At 39.3% G+C, this 16,123-nt stretch overlaps 1 protein-coding gene across 1 annotated transcript in view; it reads right to left on the bottom strand.

Annotated features, from left to right (window-relative positions):
- The window catches only part of CNTNAP2 (contactin associated protein 2), a 1,422,049-nt gene that overhangs the window by 833,051 nt on the left and 572,875 nt on the right, over positions 1–16,123 (bottom strand). Inside the window, exon 12 of the mRNA XM_077778041.1 lies at positions 7,988–8,159. Coding sequence (XP_077634167.1) covers positions 7,988–8,159 — 172 coding nt within the window. The remainder of the gene's footprint in view (positions 1–7,987; positions 8,160–16,123) is intronic.

Genomic DNA, 16,123 nt, shown 5'->3' with positions numbered 1-16,123 from the left:
ACTGTTTTCTTCTCCTTTTTCTCCTAGGAGAGTTATCTCCTCTGGCATTTCACTACTGTACTTTTTCTTTTCTTTAATAAGTTTTGTCACTCTCATACTCTATTTGTGCTTAAAAAATAAAATCACTTTGAAACCACTTCAGAGAGGCAACGGACTTGAACATGGGTTCACCTGGGTGTGTGATACTTTCAGGTCCTTGAGTTTATGCTTTTGTGCTAGATAGATGACTGTGGCTTAAATGTTTCAATATAAACAAAAATATACAATCAGTGGAATCCAAGGTGTGGAATAAGGTGATGAGGCAGACACATTTATAATAAGGAATCACAATGTGAACGGTCACATAAGGAAATACACCTGGATTATGTAACTAGTCTTGGTTTTTGCTTATTTTGATCCGGTGATAATGGTTTTAGGACCCTGAACAACTCTTGTCCTAAGGGTGTTTTTGAAGGGTATCCCCCTCCAAAAGAAAATCCGGCATCACATCTAAAACATTATTTATTGATTCCAGTTCTCCCAGAATGAGTCCCAGGTGATCTGTTTCTTGCTCTTTTGGAGTTGGATTAGATCAGTCGCCATGTTGTGGAATTGGAGCCAGGCACAAAGTATGAATAGTGTGGTTTACCCGGGAGGCTTTCTGCCTCTTTTACCCCTTTTGCATAATTACCCAGATGCAGAAGTAAGCTATGTCCAGAAGCCTGCAGTTTTAGTAAGAAAGGACAAAACATTTCCTAATGTAAAAGAAGTGCAGCCACAGCCTGACACCAGCCTAACTGGTAACAGAAGCGTTCCTCAGGAAAGTACAGAAGGGGACGGTCAGCCTGCAAATGCATAAGGCTCAGTCTGGCAGGGTACAGTTAGCAAGATTCAGGTGAAAGAGAACGAAAATCTGGAATAAATATTGTCACTCCAGAAATATCCATGTTTGTGACACAGGCCTCCTCTTTCCTATGATGGAAACAATTTTTAGGTATTTCAATTCAAAGCTTTGGTTTTTGTTTTTAAATTTTCCATGAAATTCTTCTTGTGCTGTGGCTGTCCATGCAGAGTATCAAAGACATTGTCACAGGGAGTGGGGGCTGGGGGCATTCATTCATCTCTGGACTCTGGACTGGAACAAAAAGTTAGCAGTCATGAGGATTCAATTTTGGCAAGACAGGCTAAGACCAAGAGGCTTTTGGTTTCAAAGAGCTGGGTCTCAGAGCACAAAAACAGAGGTACCCAAAGTGTTAAGTCTAGTTTTGATCTATGATTCTCCCCTACCACCTCAGCATTAGTGCGGGAGGGTGTGTTCACTGCCTGATGTGACCTTTACCAAGTAGTTGTTCAATGAATGAATCTCTACAGAGGCTCAGACGTCCTTTGTGAGTGGTGGCTTGTGCCCTGCGTTCTGCCTTCAGCAATCTGATTCACGGAGACTCATGTAAGCCTTGTTGGGGGTGAGGAGGCTGTGCTGCAGATGTGGAGTCATGGCAAGCTGAGGCAAGGGGGGGCCTATTATAGCTGCCCCCACCGAACACCCCCACCGCTTCACACAGGTCGTGATTCATTTTGGCTTGTATGCAATTTGCAAGAGATCTAGAAATCACAGCATGTGCCTATGAAGTCTATTAAAATGCTTAGGTGGCTGGCAGACAGGAGAAAGGGAATTTGGAGGAAGGCAGAGGGTGCACACATCTTGAGGGACCAATCACCCTGCTGTACCCAGAACGGAGTGCTCCTGGCACCTGGTTCTCCGTGCTAAGTGCAATAGTCCCGGACAAACTGGGAAGAGTTACCACGTTACACAGAACCCAGCAGTAGCTAAGGCATATCCCAAGGTCAGCAGAAACAACTGCCAGAGCAGTGGACAGTTGGGACAGAGGGTGGCTCTAGAACACTCAGCAGGCTGGAGGCCGTAGGGCAGCCCAAAAGGAATTTGAGTAGAACACGTGGAACAGACCCACTGTTACCTCCGTGTTTGGCTCTGAACCAAGAGTCGTGCTAGAGGGGTCAAGGCCACTGGAAATGGGACAAGAGCCTAAAAAAGGAATTTGACTTTTGACTAAGTTTGGATTCTGCATTGACTAGATGTTATAGATACATATAATATGTAATATACATATAAAGTTATTAGGATTTCCTAATGTATATGTTCAAATATTTATTTTTTCTGCTACTGTGTGGAAATGGGAGCTTATGAATGAATATAGATCCGTTTTAGAAAATAAAGAATGTTACATGTATTCTTCATCTAAGTTAGGTATGTAAATTTTAAGCCTGCTTTTACAGGCTTTTAGTATATTAAAGATAATGTACGAAAATAATCTACTTATTGTTGTTTACCTCTCCAACAGAGTCGGCTTAGTTTTGAGACAGACAGTGTATCTATCAAACCCTCATTTAAATGCTGTTATAAAAATATATATATGTATTCTTTTCTTTCAAGGAAAAATAACTCTAATTGGGTAGATGTTCTTGAAAGGAAAGCATTGAAGTAAAAAATAAAAACTGGGTCTGTGCTTATGCACTTCCATCCACAAATATAATGAAGACGTAATTACTAACCTAAAAATAGGATCCAGTCTATTCAGTTTCTCAGGGGGTAATTTTGTAGGCTGTGGTTAAGTTGGGACATTTACTCTTCCTTTTCTACTCTCTGTGCTATCGGGATGTTTGCTGATTTTGCTTCTTACTATATTTACAGCAAAGGTAAAGAAGAGCCTAATTCTAATGAACTACTTTTACTATTTTTTTCTATCAGCCACTCATTCTAAGAATATGAATTTTTCTTTGGCCTCTAAACGCCCATTTAGTCCCCAAAGTTCACTCTCTCGGGGACATCCCTGGCAGGCAACTCAATATATCCTAAAATAAATTTACCATCTTTTCTTTCAAAGCCATTTCCACACTTGGGGATTGGTTCCTCTGTGTTCTGGTAAAGACTATACTGGGTGATTTTAGAGGTGGAGGATGGGGGAAGGACAGATACTTTTGGCTCCAAGAAAAACAAAACTTGACTCACAGTAGCTTAAATACACAGGAATTTCTTTTCACATAAAAAACGAGTGAAGGTAATTGTTGGCTCTCGCTCATTTGTGTTCTTGACCAAGAACTTCAGGCATCTGAACAAGGACAGTGGAGGGGAAGGAGTGACATCTGTATCAAGAAAATAAAAGCTTCCTCAAGAACATCACAGCTGACTTCTGCTTATCTCTCTCATTATCCAGGACTATGTTACATCGTAATTCCTGGTGAGGACAAAGGAAAAAACTCTCTCTGGAAGCTAAGCTGTGAGGGTGGCTTTATGATTAATATAGAAATCACAACTAGCAAGACGGACTGTATTATTAATGTTACTCACAAAACAGGTATATTTTGCCAGACCAATCCTGAATACCACCTAGTTAAGCTCAAAATATTTTAACCCCACCGTCTTCATCCCATATGTCCCAGGTGAGAGTCATAGATAAGAGAGTCAAGCAGTAACTCCACATGAATTCACAAGGTCCACAGTCTGTTATGGTAACTCTCCTAATTTACAAATTCTGACCAATACCTGCCAGGGCTCATTTCCGATTCCCTTCCCTAACTGCTCTCCACCCAACCCTGCCTTTGTGCTATCCCGTGGAAGGAAGGGAATAAGTCTAACTCTAGACAGTCACAGGAGTGTTTTGCAGACTTTTGGCTCTCAGATACTCACACCTACAAAGAGGTTAGAGATGTGGGTGGTGAATAGGAGTTGAGTCAGCACCTGAAGACATTTGTCACAAGGATCCAATAATACAACGGCAGTAGGAGCAGATCAAAGGTGACAATCATCCAGGGAAAAACAAAGAAGCTATCTGCTAGGTATTTTATCATTTTCAGAGAATATTCTAGCAATTGAATATCCCTCAAAGGGTAAAGCTACAGGCTTCCAATGTTAGAAGAGACCTCCTGCCCACTACTCATTTTCTCCCCTTCCAGGTCTATCCTGTTTATGAAATACAGCTAAAGAAACCAGAGGGCCTCAATAGGCAAACATGGAGATGGTGTCAGACACAACATTTCATTGTGTGATCGGCAGGTACATGCTTGTTTCTTACAAAGATCCAGTGGCCTTTTTGGCATGTCCAATTATGTCCAACAGACCTTCCAACTCATGCCCAACACTTGTTCCTGATATTTTTCCATAACCCTGGACCAATCTTCTCTACCACTAGTCTTCCCATTGGGACATGGCAACTCCTTCCTTCCAAGTGCTTTTACTAAACAATTTGGGTTTATCTTCTAACTCTTATACTTAATCCACCAAGAAACACTACTGACTCTACTTTCTAAGTATTTTCAGAACTGACCATATCTCATTACCTCTTATGCTAGCACCCTGGTCTTAGGCCACCAGCATCTCTCACCTGGATTACAAGAAGCTGCCTGTTCTACCTTTCACCTTCCCACGGTGAGAGTTATTCTTTTAAACTGTAAGCTACATCATGTCATTACTCTACGTGGTCCTAGATCATGTCAGGCAGGCTCGTTACATGGACTCTTCTCTCTGCATTGTCTATTCTCTTTGCTAACAGAATTGGCAAATTCTATTATCTCTTTCAGGTCTTGAACTAATATTACCTTTTCAATGAGGCTAACTCTGACCAACCTATTTATTTATTTTTAATTTTTTTAAACGTTTACTCATTTTTGAGAGACAGAGAGAGACACAGCATAAATGGGGGAGGGTCAGAGAGAGAGGGAGACACAGAACTCAAAGCAGGCTTCAGACTCTGAGCTGTCAGCACAGAGGCTGATGCAGGGCTTGAACTCATGAGCCATGAGATCATGACCTGAACTGAAGTCGGATGCTTAACTGACTGAGCCACCCAGGCACCCCCTGACCAACCTATTTAAATTGCAACCCAGCACCTCAATCTCCTGGAATCCAGCATTCTCTGGAGGAATGCCAGTCCTCCATCTGCACTACGTTTTTTTTTTTTTTTTAATAGCACTTATTTCTTCAAACTTCCTGTAATATTTACTCATTACATTTGTTCTTCCTCCCCTTTCCTCAGAATGTGAGCTTTCCAAGCCCAAGGATCTTTGTCTGTTTTATTCAATGATGTGTCCTCAGTGCCTAGAACAGTGCCTGACACCATGGATATACTCAGAAAATACTACTGAATGAATGACTGTACAGCTTGGGATGCTTGCTCTTTCCCTGATTCACTGCTGTGCTCAGAAAACAAACAAGTAAATAAAAGAAACCACATGTAAATCCACACACAAAGAAAGAAAAATAAGTTCAAATCATAGGGTATTCCAGCATGACACACAGCAAAACCTCTTTACAATCATCTTCCCCAAACTATTTCCCGAAGTTTTACTCATCAACTCATTGCAGCTGTTCCTATTACCTCCAAACATTTCATAAAAAATGTGCCTGTGGTAGCTCTTCTATTTTTTTACCCTATGTTCTCATTTATCCTTTTTTCCCCAAAATAACTCTCAAATCAATCAAGCTGAAATTTGAAAGAGCCAGTATAGGCTTACTTAGGGAAAATTTAGAGTTTGATAATAGAATGGCAGAGATCAGGCTGTTGCAAAAGTTTAGTTAGTGACAGGTAAAATACCAAAGCAGAGATGGGCTGGGAATATATCGTTACAGTGTTATCTGGTGGCTCACTGCTCCATAAGGACAGGCTAAAACCACTGGTCCTCTCACAGAGAAAGACACAGATTAAGGGTGAACTCATCAATGTGCTCTTCAATGGCTGGAATAAGGTGAATACAGTTCTGTATCATATACAAAAAAATACAACACTTCACAGAATAATATTTTGAACTGAAACATTTTAAGTGGTTAAAGAAATCTACTCTTTCACATGTTGGTAATTGACATACATAAGCTGTTGCCCCAGGTGATCACTTTGCGATACATGTAAATATCAATTCACTTTTCTATATCTGAAAGTAACCTATGGTTATATGTCAATTACACCTCAATTTAGGGGAAAAAAACAGTCACTGCCTTCAAAAAACAGAACAAGCAGAAAATGGGTTCCCTACTGGCCTTTGGAATTGTGTGACATGTCAGAGGTGACTACTTCCCCACAGCTACTCTCTTGGCTTTTCCTACTGGAGGTTAAGAAAGACATACTCCTTATTCTGTCAGCTACAGGCAAGTTCATCTTGTCACTTGGCAAGATGGACAGTGAGACTTATCCATTTGGCAAAAAAAAATTATGTATATTCCTGTATCTGAGAAAAATTGAAGTTTGCATTCCCTATTCTTCATCTTTTGTGTTTTTGCTTTCATCAGAAGTGCCATTTTCCATTCTTTTAATCTACAAAAATCTTTTTCATTCTTTTGGGGCCAATTTAGCATCTCCTCTCTCCATGGAAGTAAAACATTAAAGCCTCAACATATCATCCATACTTCTTTGGTAGCAAGCAATTTAAATATAATGCCCAGGACACTCACTATTTGAAGTGAAATGGCAACATCACCATAAAATCCACCCTGTTGACAAAAGCTAAGTGAACTAACTTGGGTGTTATTGACAGAGATTATTGTAACATTAAAGCTACTGACATGGAAAATGGACAAGGTACTAAAATGACTCAATATTCTGTCTACCTATTGCTGAGAAGGAAAACCTTCCTGTATGGAAAACAATTAATAAAAATGTATAGATAAATATTGAACATCACAACGTATGGTCTTAAAACAGTCATCTGTCAGTTTTTCTCATGATTGTTACCACTTGCTTTAGGAAGAAATAATAGCTATTACATTGCTGATCATTCAAAAACTAGGGATATCTTTCCATTAAAATTGTTCACTGTTCTGTTTAAATGTAAATTGTTTAGGCTATCAGGATGAGTGTTTGCAAATATATAACAGAAATAAGAACTATGCTATTCCGTTGAGTCTTATTATAAAGATGTTAAGGCTTAAAAATGTTACATTCTAGAGCCATCATTTAAACTGTAATTTACCATTCACACAGGTATTATTTTATTGAGATTATATAAAAGCAAACTTACTTCATTACAGATGATTTTATATATTTTTAAGATTCATTCTATGTCTTTGAATACTTCCCCAAGTACCTCCTTTTCAATGAAATAAAATTATTAGAGACTGACGGTCTACACTTTGTTGGGGATAGACAGAGACTGCTAAAACTTTCATCTTCCAAAATACAAAATTAATAGAATTGTTTTTAAGAATAGGAGAGTCCTCTCATAAAAACCTTGAAAATAGCTTAGAAAATCACCTACATTCACCACGTTAAAGTCAACACAAAGTTAGATATAGCTTATTTATGGACAAAACATCTCAAAATAATATTTTTTATGTTGGAATTAAAGGCACTTTCTAGAAGTATATTAAGGTTAATATATGCAATGACATCATCATATTTCACATAAAAGCTGTATCTTTCTACTGTGTGAGAAGTCAACTAAGTTTTCATAAAGAAGCTCCTCCCTAGATTTGCAAAAATTAATACAGATTAGATTTTGCAATGTTTCCAGTATATTTTGCAAGCAGACTCAATTACATTAAATATTCTGCTCCAGTAAATTCCCATACTGCTTGCCAACATTGTTTAAAGCTTCTTTCCCTCAGGAAAGGGCCTGAGAGGGGACAATATGCTGAGGATGAGTCATGACCGAGACAAGGAGAGAAGGGGACATTTCTACTTGTGGGAGCAGGAAGCAAAAGTAAAACTGAACTGAACCCCTTTATAACTCAGCTGTTACTTGCAAAACTACCTGCATCATGTTCACACCCACTGAGGGAGGTTGGTGTGACGTTACAGACTATTCTGCTATATATATCTCCACATCCCGATAGAAACGTCACCACGAAGATGACAGATATACCATCGGCATGACAGGTGTCTTCTCTCGCCTCCACTCTTACAGGGTGTGTCTGTGCGTGTGTGTGTGTTTTCCTTGTCCCACAACAAAATCATGCCTGTAGAAAGTGTGGGTGGTTTGAGGTTGGGCAGAAAGGCCATACCTGTCTATGATGGCGCACATGTCGATGCTGACATTGGCAAAGCTCCCTGGCCTCCTCTGTGCCACTTCGTACAAGTTTACCAGTTGGTCGTCCACTTGGACAAGCTGCATGCATCCTTGGAACGAAGGCTGAAGGACGGAGTGACTGGAGTTATTCATCTGGTTCAGAAAACCTGCGAGAGGGAGGAAGTGGGAACGTTACATTCTGTGTGTACTACATGCTGCACGAAATTTCCTCCGGGTGTTTTCCCTGCCACAGCCATCCTGTCTCATTGGTCCTTGCTGATGTTGTAGTCAATGCAGAAGAATGGTTTCTTGAGAAAACTATATAATTTCAGGGGAAAAAGGAAGTGCTGGACCTAGGTAATGTCTCAGGGGCTACCAGCCCTCATATTGTCTCTGTGATGTCTTCTTTCTCTTTCCGTCACATCTCTCTGTCCCTCCATCACTTCTCTCTGTCCCTCCACTCTTGAAGGCTCACTGCTGTCCTTCCTCACCTGACTCTCTCTTTCAGAGGTTAAAGCATTAAAACTTTAGACCTTTCCCAGCTATCCCACGGCTTTCCTTTAATATTTACTTCTTTTTTTTCTGAATTCCCTAGAGGCATGTGATTCAGATGTCAAGAAGTTAACCTGTTATTGATTATGGTGGATTTCTTTTATGGATCAACGCCTAACTCAATCCAAGAGATATCTGCATTACAAATGATTTCTCAATTTGTAATCCAAGGAAACATTATAAAGAAATAAAGTGAGGCATAAGATTCAGCGACCTTGCTCTGAATATCCATCTTATGTACCTAATAGGGTATAGGGACCATAAATGATAAGAAATGAAACTAAAAAGAGAATGAACAGCAAAACAACAAGACAGTAAACTGTTAATGTTAAGGAATAGAACATGCATATGCCGGGGCGCCTGGGTGGCTTAGTTGGTTAAGTGTCCGACTTTCGCTTGGGTCATGATCTCGCGGTTCGTGGGTTCGAGCCCCGCGTCGGGCTCTGTGCTGGCTGCCAGCTCAGAGCCTGGAGCCTGTTTCAGTCTGTGACTCCCTCTCTCTCTGACCCTCCCCTGCTCACGCTGTCTCTCTCTCTCTCTCCTAGAAATAAATAAAACATTTAAAAAAAAAAAAAAGAACATGCATATGCCAAGTTTAAAATCAGATATTTAAAATGTTATTACAAAATAACTTGAAAAAAAATCAACACCAAATGCCTTTTCAATAGAAAAATGCATGATTCTTATGATGTGTTTTAAATTTGTAGGCCATAGGAAAAAAACATTTCTCTATTCAATTAAGTATCTCCGGAAAATCTCAAAAAGCATCTACTTCTCATATTGGTTCTCACACCAAATTTTCCTAGCAGAGCAAATTCAAAGTCTACTAATTTGTCTGCTTGAAATTCTGAAGTTTCTATCATATTCATTTCAATCTAATATTATATCTAAAGAAAGAAAACAACTTATACAGAATGGGTTGCAATTGAGATGTGTCACTAGGTGGATAAAAGAGAGTCTCCAACAGAAAATTTTCCAAAAAGTTGACCAGGAAGTGATTTGTATTTAAATGTCCTGTTTGACTAGTAATAGTAGTTTAGGACCATAGAAGCCTTCTTTCTCCCATTATTAATGAGTTATGATATTTAAAGACTAAGAATTATCATTTGATTTCCCTGTAAGAGTTAATCATGCAGCTGTACATCATTTTCCATCAACATAGTACTATGTAAAAACAGGATTCTACTTAAATTTCCTGACTTAAAAAAATACGTATAAACCTCTACTGCAAAGTCAAACATATGGCATATATATTTTTTCCCTAAGCCAATTTTTTTTTTCTTTTGCATTTAGTCTCCTCAGAAAACTGCTGATCTCAGGCAAGTGGACCATTTAGGCTAGTTGTATGCATACATATGATTTTCAATCTGTTTAATCAAGATAAAATTGAATGGAGTATAATGTCTAAACTTAGCAGAGAAAAAACCTGCAGCTGTAACTTTATTGACTACTCTTAACAAGACGATCGTTTGGTGCTGTTTTTTGAGTACTTGGGAGTCTCTAAATATCCACACTAGCTTTGAAATATTTCAAAATGAGTAGGTCTATTTGTGAGAACAAGACCTTTTCCAAAGCAAGGCAGCTGTGTGACACTCAGATCACGATGAATTGGACATAATTAAGTTCATAAAACAAGACTTCACCAGTCACTCACAACAATGTTCTGTTTGGCCTTGATAAATTCTGGAGTTTGAAATTGTGAAGGCCTTTCACTCTTTAAATGGGATGCATTCTAGGAGAAGCTATTATAGGACAAATTACTATGTATCCATTAAAAATTTAATTTTTTCCCCTTTCCTTACATTATCTTTAACATTTCTAAGAGGAAGCCCATTAATCCTTGCCTCTGGTGTCCATACCCTTTCACAGTCTCCTACACTGAATAAGTGCTGACTCCATGGTCCGTGGGAAACTATGAAGTGGTGGCCATGGTTGACTTCTGCCGCCAGCATCTGGCTTGGCCTCTGAGATTGCTAACTGATCACACCATGAGGAGTCTTATAGAAAGGCCCAGGAGAAGTAATAAATCATGGTTTTATGCTATTAAATTTGGGGGTGATCTGTTTATGCAAATCTGAATCCCTAATAATAGGTCTGGTATCAGGAGGGAACTGTAAACAAAAACCCAAAGATGTGGGTAACTGAGAGGTTGGGAGGTACAAGGAAGCTGGACAGGCCTTAGAAGGGCCGTCGGCACAAGCCTCATGGCTCTCGAGGAGGTTGGGGTCAGTAATGGCATCAAAGAAAGCAAGCAATAAACGTGACTGGGGATGACAGACACTGGGTCCTGGCTATGTTGCAGTGGAAAGCCTAATAACACCATGAAGAGATGGAAAGGAAAATTTATACTTAGTGAATTGTGTAACCTAGCTAAGGACATTTCAGGCAGAGAAAAGTGAACCTTTTCTACCTATAATAAAAGGGGACGAAGAAGACAAACAACAACAACTACAAAAACATTAAATAAGAAGAAAGCAAGACTTGATGGATTTGAAAATAAAGTGTTTTTTCTCAATTCTAGTCTCTCCAGATGGTGAAGAATGAAAAAATGAACAAGTCTCTTCCAGGCAAACTACCAGGGGCTCCTGGGTGGCTCATTCAGGTAAGCCTCCAGCTCTTGATTTTTGTTCAGGTCATGATACCGTGGTTTATGAGTTTGAGCCCTGAGATGGGCTCTGTGCTGTCAGCATGGAGCCTGCTTGGGATTCTCTCCCCTCCTCTTTCCTTCTTACACTCTTTCTCTCTCTCTCTCTCTCAAAATAAACTAAATAAACTTTAAAGAAAAAAGATCAACTACTAGTAAACAATAAGATAAAGATGACAATAAAGTGTGATTGTGAAATTCATGGTCAGACATCCAAACTGTGTTTGGTCGTGCCTCAAAGGACCACTCAGGCAGACTGTAGAACCTCTGGGCAGCTTACTGGTATGTCTTACAGATCGTCTGGGTGAAAGAATAAGGATTTTAATAATGTTAGGGCATTTTTCCCTTAACATGTCAGCAGAAGTCTGATGTAAAAACAAACAAAAGATGATCTCTATCAGACGGTGGCTGTGGCATTTGCTTCGTGGAGTGAATAACATTCAGAGGAATGATTTATAAGAGAGCTGTACTTGTGGTATCACCACCAGCTTGGAGTGAAAGGCACAGAGATAGTACAGAATAAAACTATATCTTTAGACCCTTAATTTCCACAGCCAGGAAACTATGCAGCCAGAAACACAGGCTACTTTTTGCATAAGACGGAAGCATGGATCAGAGTGGTAGAACTGTGAACCAGAGGGCAGAGCCACAAGCCATGAAAAAATCACTTCCAGGAAATAGTAGGACAGAGTCCTAATCTGGGAATTACCAACATGCACCTGATTGGACTTTAGAACCACTATGGACCACTTACTTCTGCATACATCTTATTTCCCCCTTTTGAGTTAGAGTCTAAAGCACTTACCCTATGCCTACCTGACCTTATATGTTGGGTGTGTGGATGGTACAAAACTTGTTCACATGTCTTCATATGAGAAGCTGTATTTGAATAACTTCCTTTGTTCTTAGACTTCACTAAGAGCTTCATTGTGGTATGAACTTGACTCAGATGAAAAGTTACTGGATTCAGAGCAGATCCTATGAACACAGTGGAACTTTAAAGGGCCTTTGGAGGAAGTAAGGGTGCTTTTTTTCATGTGGAAGAGATATGCATCTTTGTGTCCCAGAGGGAAAACCAAGGTAATTGACCTCCAAGGTAGCCATAAATCACCTCCTGCTATTCATACCCTATGCAATTCCCTCCCATACAGACTTGGTGCTGATGTGTGTAACAAATAGAACACTGCAGAAGCGACAGTGTGTATGTAACTTTCAAGGCTCAGTAATAAAACACACTAAAAGCCTTTACCTCGGTCTCTTGGATCACTTGCTCTGGGGAAGCCAGACCCTATGCCCTGAGGAACCTCAAGCAGTCTGGTGGAGAGGTCCCCATGTGCAGAGGAAATAAGATCTGTTAGCCAGAGCAACTTGCTGGCCATGTGAGCAAGCCATCTTGAAGTAGAGTTTGCAATCCTAGTCAAGCCTTCAGACAACTGAGGCTCTAGGAAACAGAGTTGTAACCCACTAAGAACTTGAAGCTACGACTTCCCAGCCAAGCTGTTCCTGAATTATTGGCCCACAAACCAAGAAGAGAGAATAAGCTCTTACTGTGTTGAGCCGCCACATTTGGCGGTAGTTTTTTATGCAACTGTCGAGAATGTATTGTTTATTTTCTTTATTTGTTGCCTTTCTGTACAAACATAATTTCGGTAAAAACACTAGTGGATTAGTACCTGCGATATGTTCAGTGGCCACTGTAAAACTCAGGAATTAACCTACTTAGTAGATTAATAGAAGGGCTGTTTGGAGATAGAAATTTACAGCTGGGATTTTGTGGGTCAGAAATGAATAGATATAAAATGGATAGAGAGTTAAACTTAATTGAAATCTGCCAAGTTAACAGAAAGATTATATAGAATGAAGAGATTAACTTTTGTTTGTTTCAGCTTAGAACTTTAAATATCTATGAATTTGGAATAAAAAAAGACGTACTGTTTGCACATGGGTCATTACTGGGCTCCATGGTCTAGCTAATTGTTATCCTGCAGCTCCAACTGTATCTCACCGCCAGTGAAATGGGAACCTTGCTCTATTTTCAGGGTCATTACCATTATGTAACCTAACTGGCACATTTGAGATTTCTGTTTCAAGACTTCACATGTAACCTGCATACCTGATTTGAAGTCCACTCATAGTATTCTTATTGTGGGCAAACGTGGATTTGCAAGGTTTTAAAATTTTATGTATTTTTCTTTCTTTCTATTTAATGTTTATTTATTTGAGAGAGAAAGAGATGGGGGAAGGGGCAGAGAGAGAGGGAGACACAGAATCTGAAGCAGGCTCCAGGCTCCAAGCTGTCAGCACAGAGCCCGATGCGGGGCTCAAATGCACAAACCATGAGATCATGACCTGAGCTGAAGTCGGACGCTTAACCCACTGAGCCACCCAGGTGCCACACTTTCTTGGTTTCTTCTTAAGTTTTTAAAATTTTAATTCAGAAATACATCATTGAAAACACATTCTGATATTTGTTTTGACATTAAAATGTCAATCTAAAATGTTGTAAGTTATAATGTTAACCTGATGGGACAGCAAAAGCAAATGATAGGCAACAGGGTTGAACTTGGACATGTCTAAAGCCACAGATATACGAGCTTTCTCTATTTATACTTACTTGAAAGGCGGGAAGTTTGGGAAGTCAGAGAGAGGCTGGTGGGACGTGGTAAGGATGCTAAAAAAATACTTGAATCTTCCTTCCAATCTAATCTAGGATAACTGTGCAAAATGTCTACTCGCCTCTACTGTTTATACAACCTTCCTGAATAATTCACCCAGGTGGGGGCTGGAGTCCAAACCAGCAGAGTGCTAGAGTGGACAGAGAGTGAGCTCAGTGGTGCCTGATGCCTGTGCCTGGAGATAGCCAGCATATCCACCCAGCATGGCTGGGAGACTGACTACAAGACAGGTTGACTGAGCAATAAATATATCCAGGATAGTGAGAGCCAGGTTCTCAGTCAGGAAAGGAGGGTACAAATTAAAAGTGTAAAATCTTGAATGGAACTTGTGGGTTTGGATTCAAATTTAATCTCTCAGAGTGCCCTTGTCGTTTTCAGTATTATACAGCTAGTTACAGAAATAAATCTAGCTGGAATTGTGTACGTGCTCAATATACAGATGGTTCCTACCATCCACTGAAAATGGTCTGGGGGAAGGGTTACCCCCAGAAGCAGTGAGTACCCCAGCAATTCAGGTCTTAGTTGCTCTACTGAAAAAAACCACGACTTCTTGGAGAAATGGCTGATTCCAGAGCTGGGTCAGGGAAAGTACAATGGGATCCTGTAATACTTTGTTGCACCAGAAAGTAAAGAAGTGCTAAGAACGGCTAAAATCAGAAAGACAATAAATAATAAATGTTGCCAAAAGTGTAGAGGAAGAGGAACCCTCATGCACTGTTAGCAGGAAGTGTAAATTGGTGCAGCCACTATGGAGGTTCCACAGAAGATTAAAAATAGAAACAGAAATATGATTTAGTAATTCACTACTGGGTATTTACCCAGAGAAAACAAAAACACTATTTGAAAAAAAGATATATGCACCCCTATGTTTACTGAAGCACTACTTACAACAGACAATATGAAAGCAACCTAAGTGTCCAATGATAGATGAATGAATAAAGAAAATGTGGTATATATATAAGAATTTATAATATATATTATATACATGTATATATGTTTTTATATATAATGAAATATTACTCAACCATAAAAAGAATGAAATCTTGCCAATTGCAATGACATGGATTGATCTAGAGAGTACTACTATGCTAAGTGAAGTAAGTCAGTCAGAGAAAGACAAATACCATATGATTTCACTCATATGTGGAATTTAAGAAACGAAACAAATGAATATTGGGGAAAATCAAAAGAGAGAGGCAAACCAAGAAACAGACTCTTAACTATAGAGAACAAAATGAGGGTTGGTGGAGGGGAGGGGAGTGGGGGGATGGGTTAAATAAATGATGGGGATTAAGGAGTGCACTTATCATGAGCGGTGAATAATGTGTAGAGTTGTTGAATCAGTAAATTCTACACCCGAAACTAATATTACCCTGTATGTTACCTACATGGAATTTAAATAAAAACTTGAAAAAAAAAAGCCAAAAAATGAGATCTTGCCATTTGTGACAACATGAATGGACCTGGAAGGCATTATGCTAAGTGAAATATGTCAGACAGAGAAAGACAAGAATCATGATTTCACTTATATATGGAATATAAAAAACAAAAGAAATGAACAAACAAACAGAAAAGCAGAAACAAACCCATAAAGATAGAAAACAAACTTGTGGTTGCCAGAGGGAAGGGTATAGGGAGCAGGGGAAAATGGGTAAAGGGGAGTGGGAGATACAGACTTCTTTATGAAGGGGAGTGGGTGATATATGCTTCATTATGAAATGAATCATAGGGATGAAAGGGACAACATAGGGAATATAGTTAATGGTACTGAAATAGCATTGTATGGTGACAGATGGTAGCTATGCTTGTAATGAGCACAGTGTAGGGTACAGACTTGTCAAAATCACTATGTCGTATATCTGAAACTAACATAACATTGTGTGTCAACTATGTTTTAAAAAAAAGTGTTCAAAGAATGATAGGGTCATGTTAGAATGACACAGGAGCCAGCCTGCAAGTAGGCTAAAGTAGGTTTCTATTGCTCAGATCTACACAATTTGAGTACCAAATAAATAATTTGGGCATTAAAAAATATTTTGAGTATCAAAAGAAGGAAGGAAAGAAGGCAGGAGGAAGGGAAGGAAGGAAGGAAGAAAGGAATGGAAGGAGAGAGGAGGAGAGGGAAACAGGGAGGGAGAAATTTAGATATCATATCTCCCTGATAAAAAATGGGAATCTAGAAGTCCTCTGACATGAAAATGAATAAATAAATGGAAAGAACAGAAATCTCTTCCTATAACACTCTGATAACTAATAAATG

Source organism: Crocuta crocuta, unplaced genomic scaffold (assembly GCF_008692635.1).
Source record: "Crocuta crocuta isolate KB4526 unplaced genomic scaffold, BGI_CrCroc_1.0 scaffold128, whole genome shotgun sequence".
NCBI lineage: Eukaryota > Metazoa > Chordata > Mammalia > Carnivora > Hyaenidae > Crocuta > Crocuta crocuta.
The sequence above is the reverse complement of the archived record's forward strand: the minus strand, read 5'-3'. Positions and strand labels throughout refer to the sequence as shown.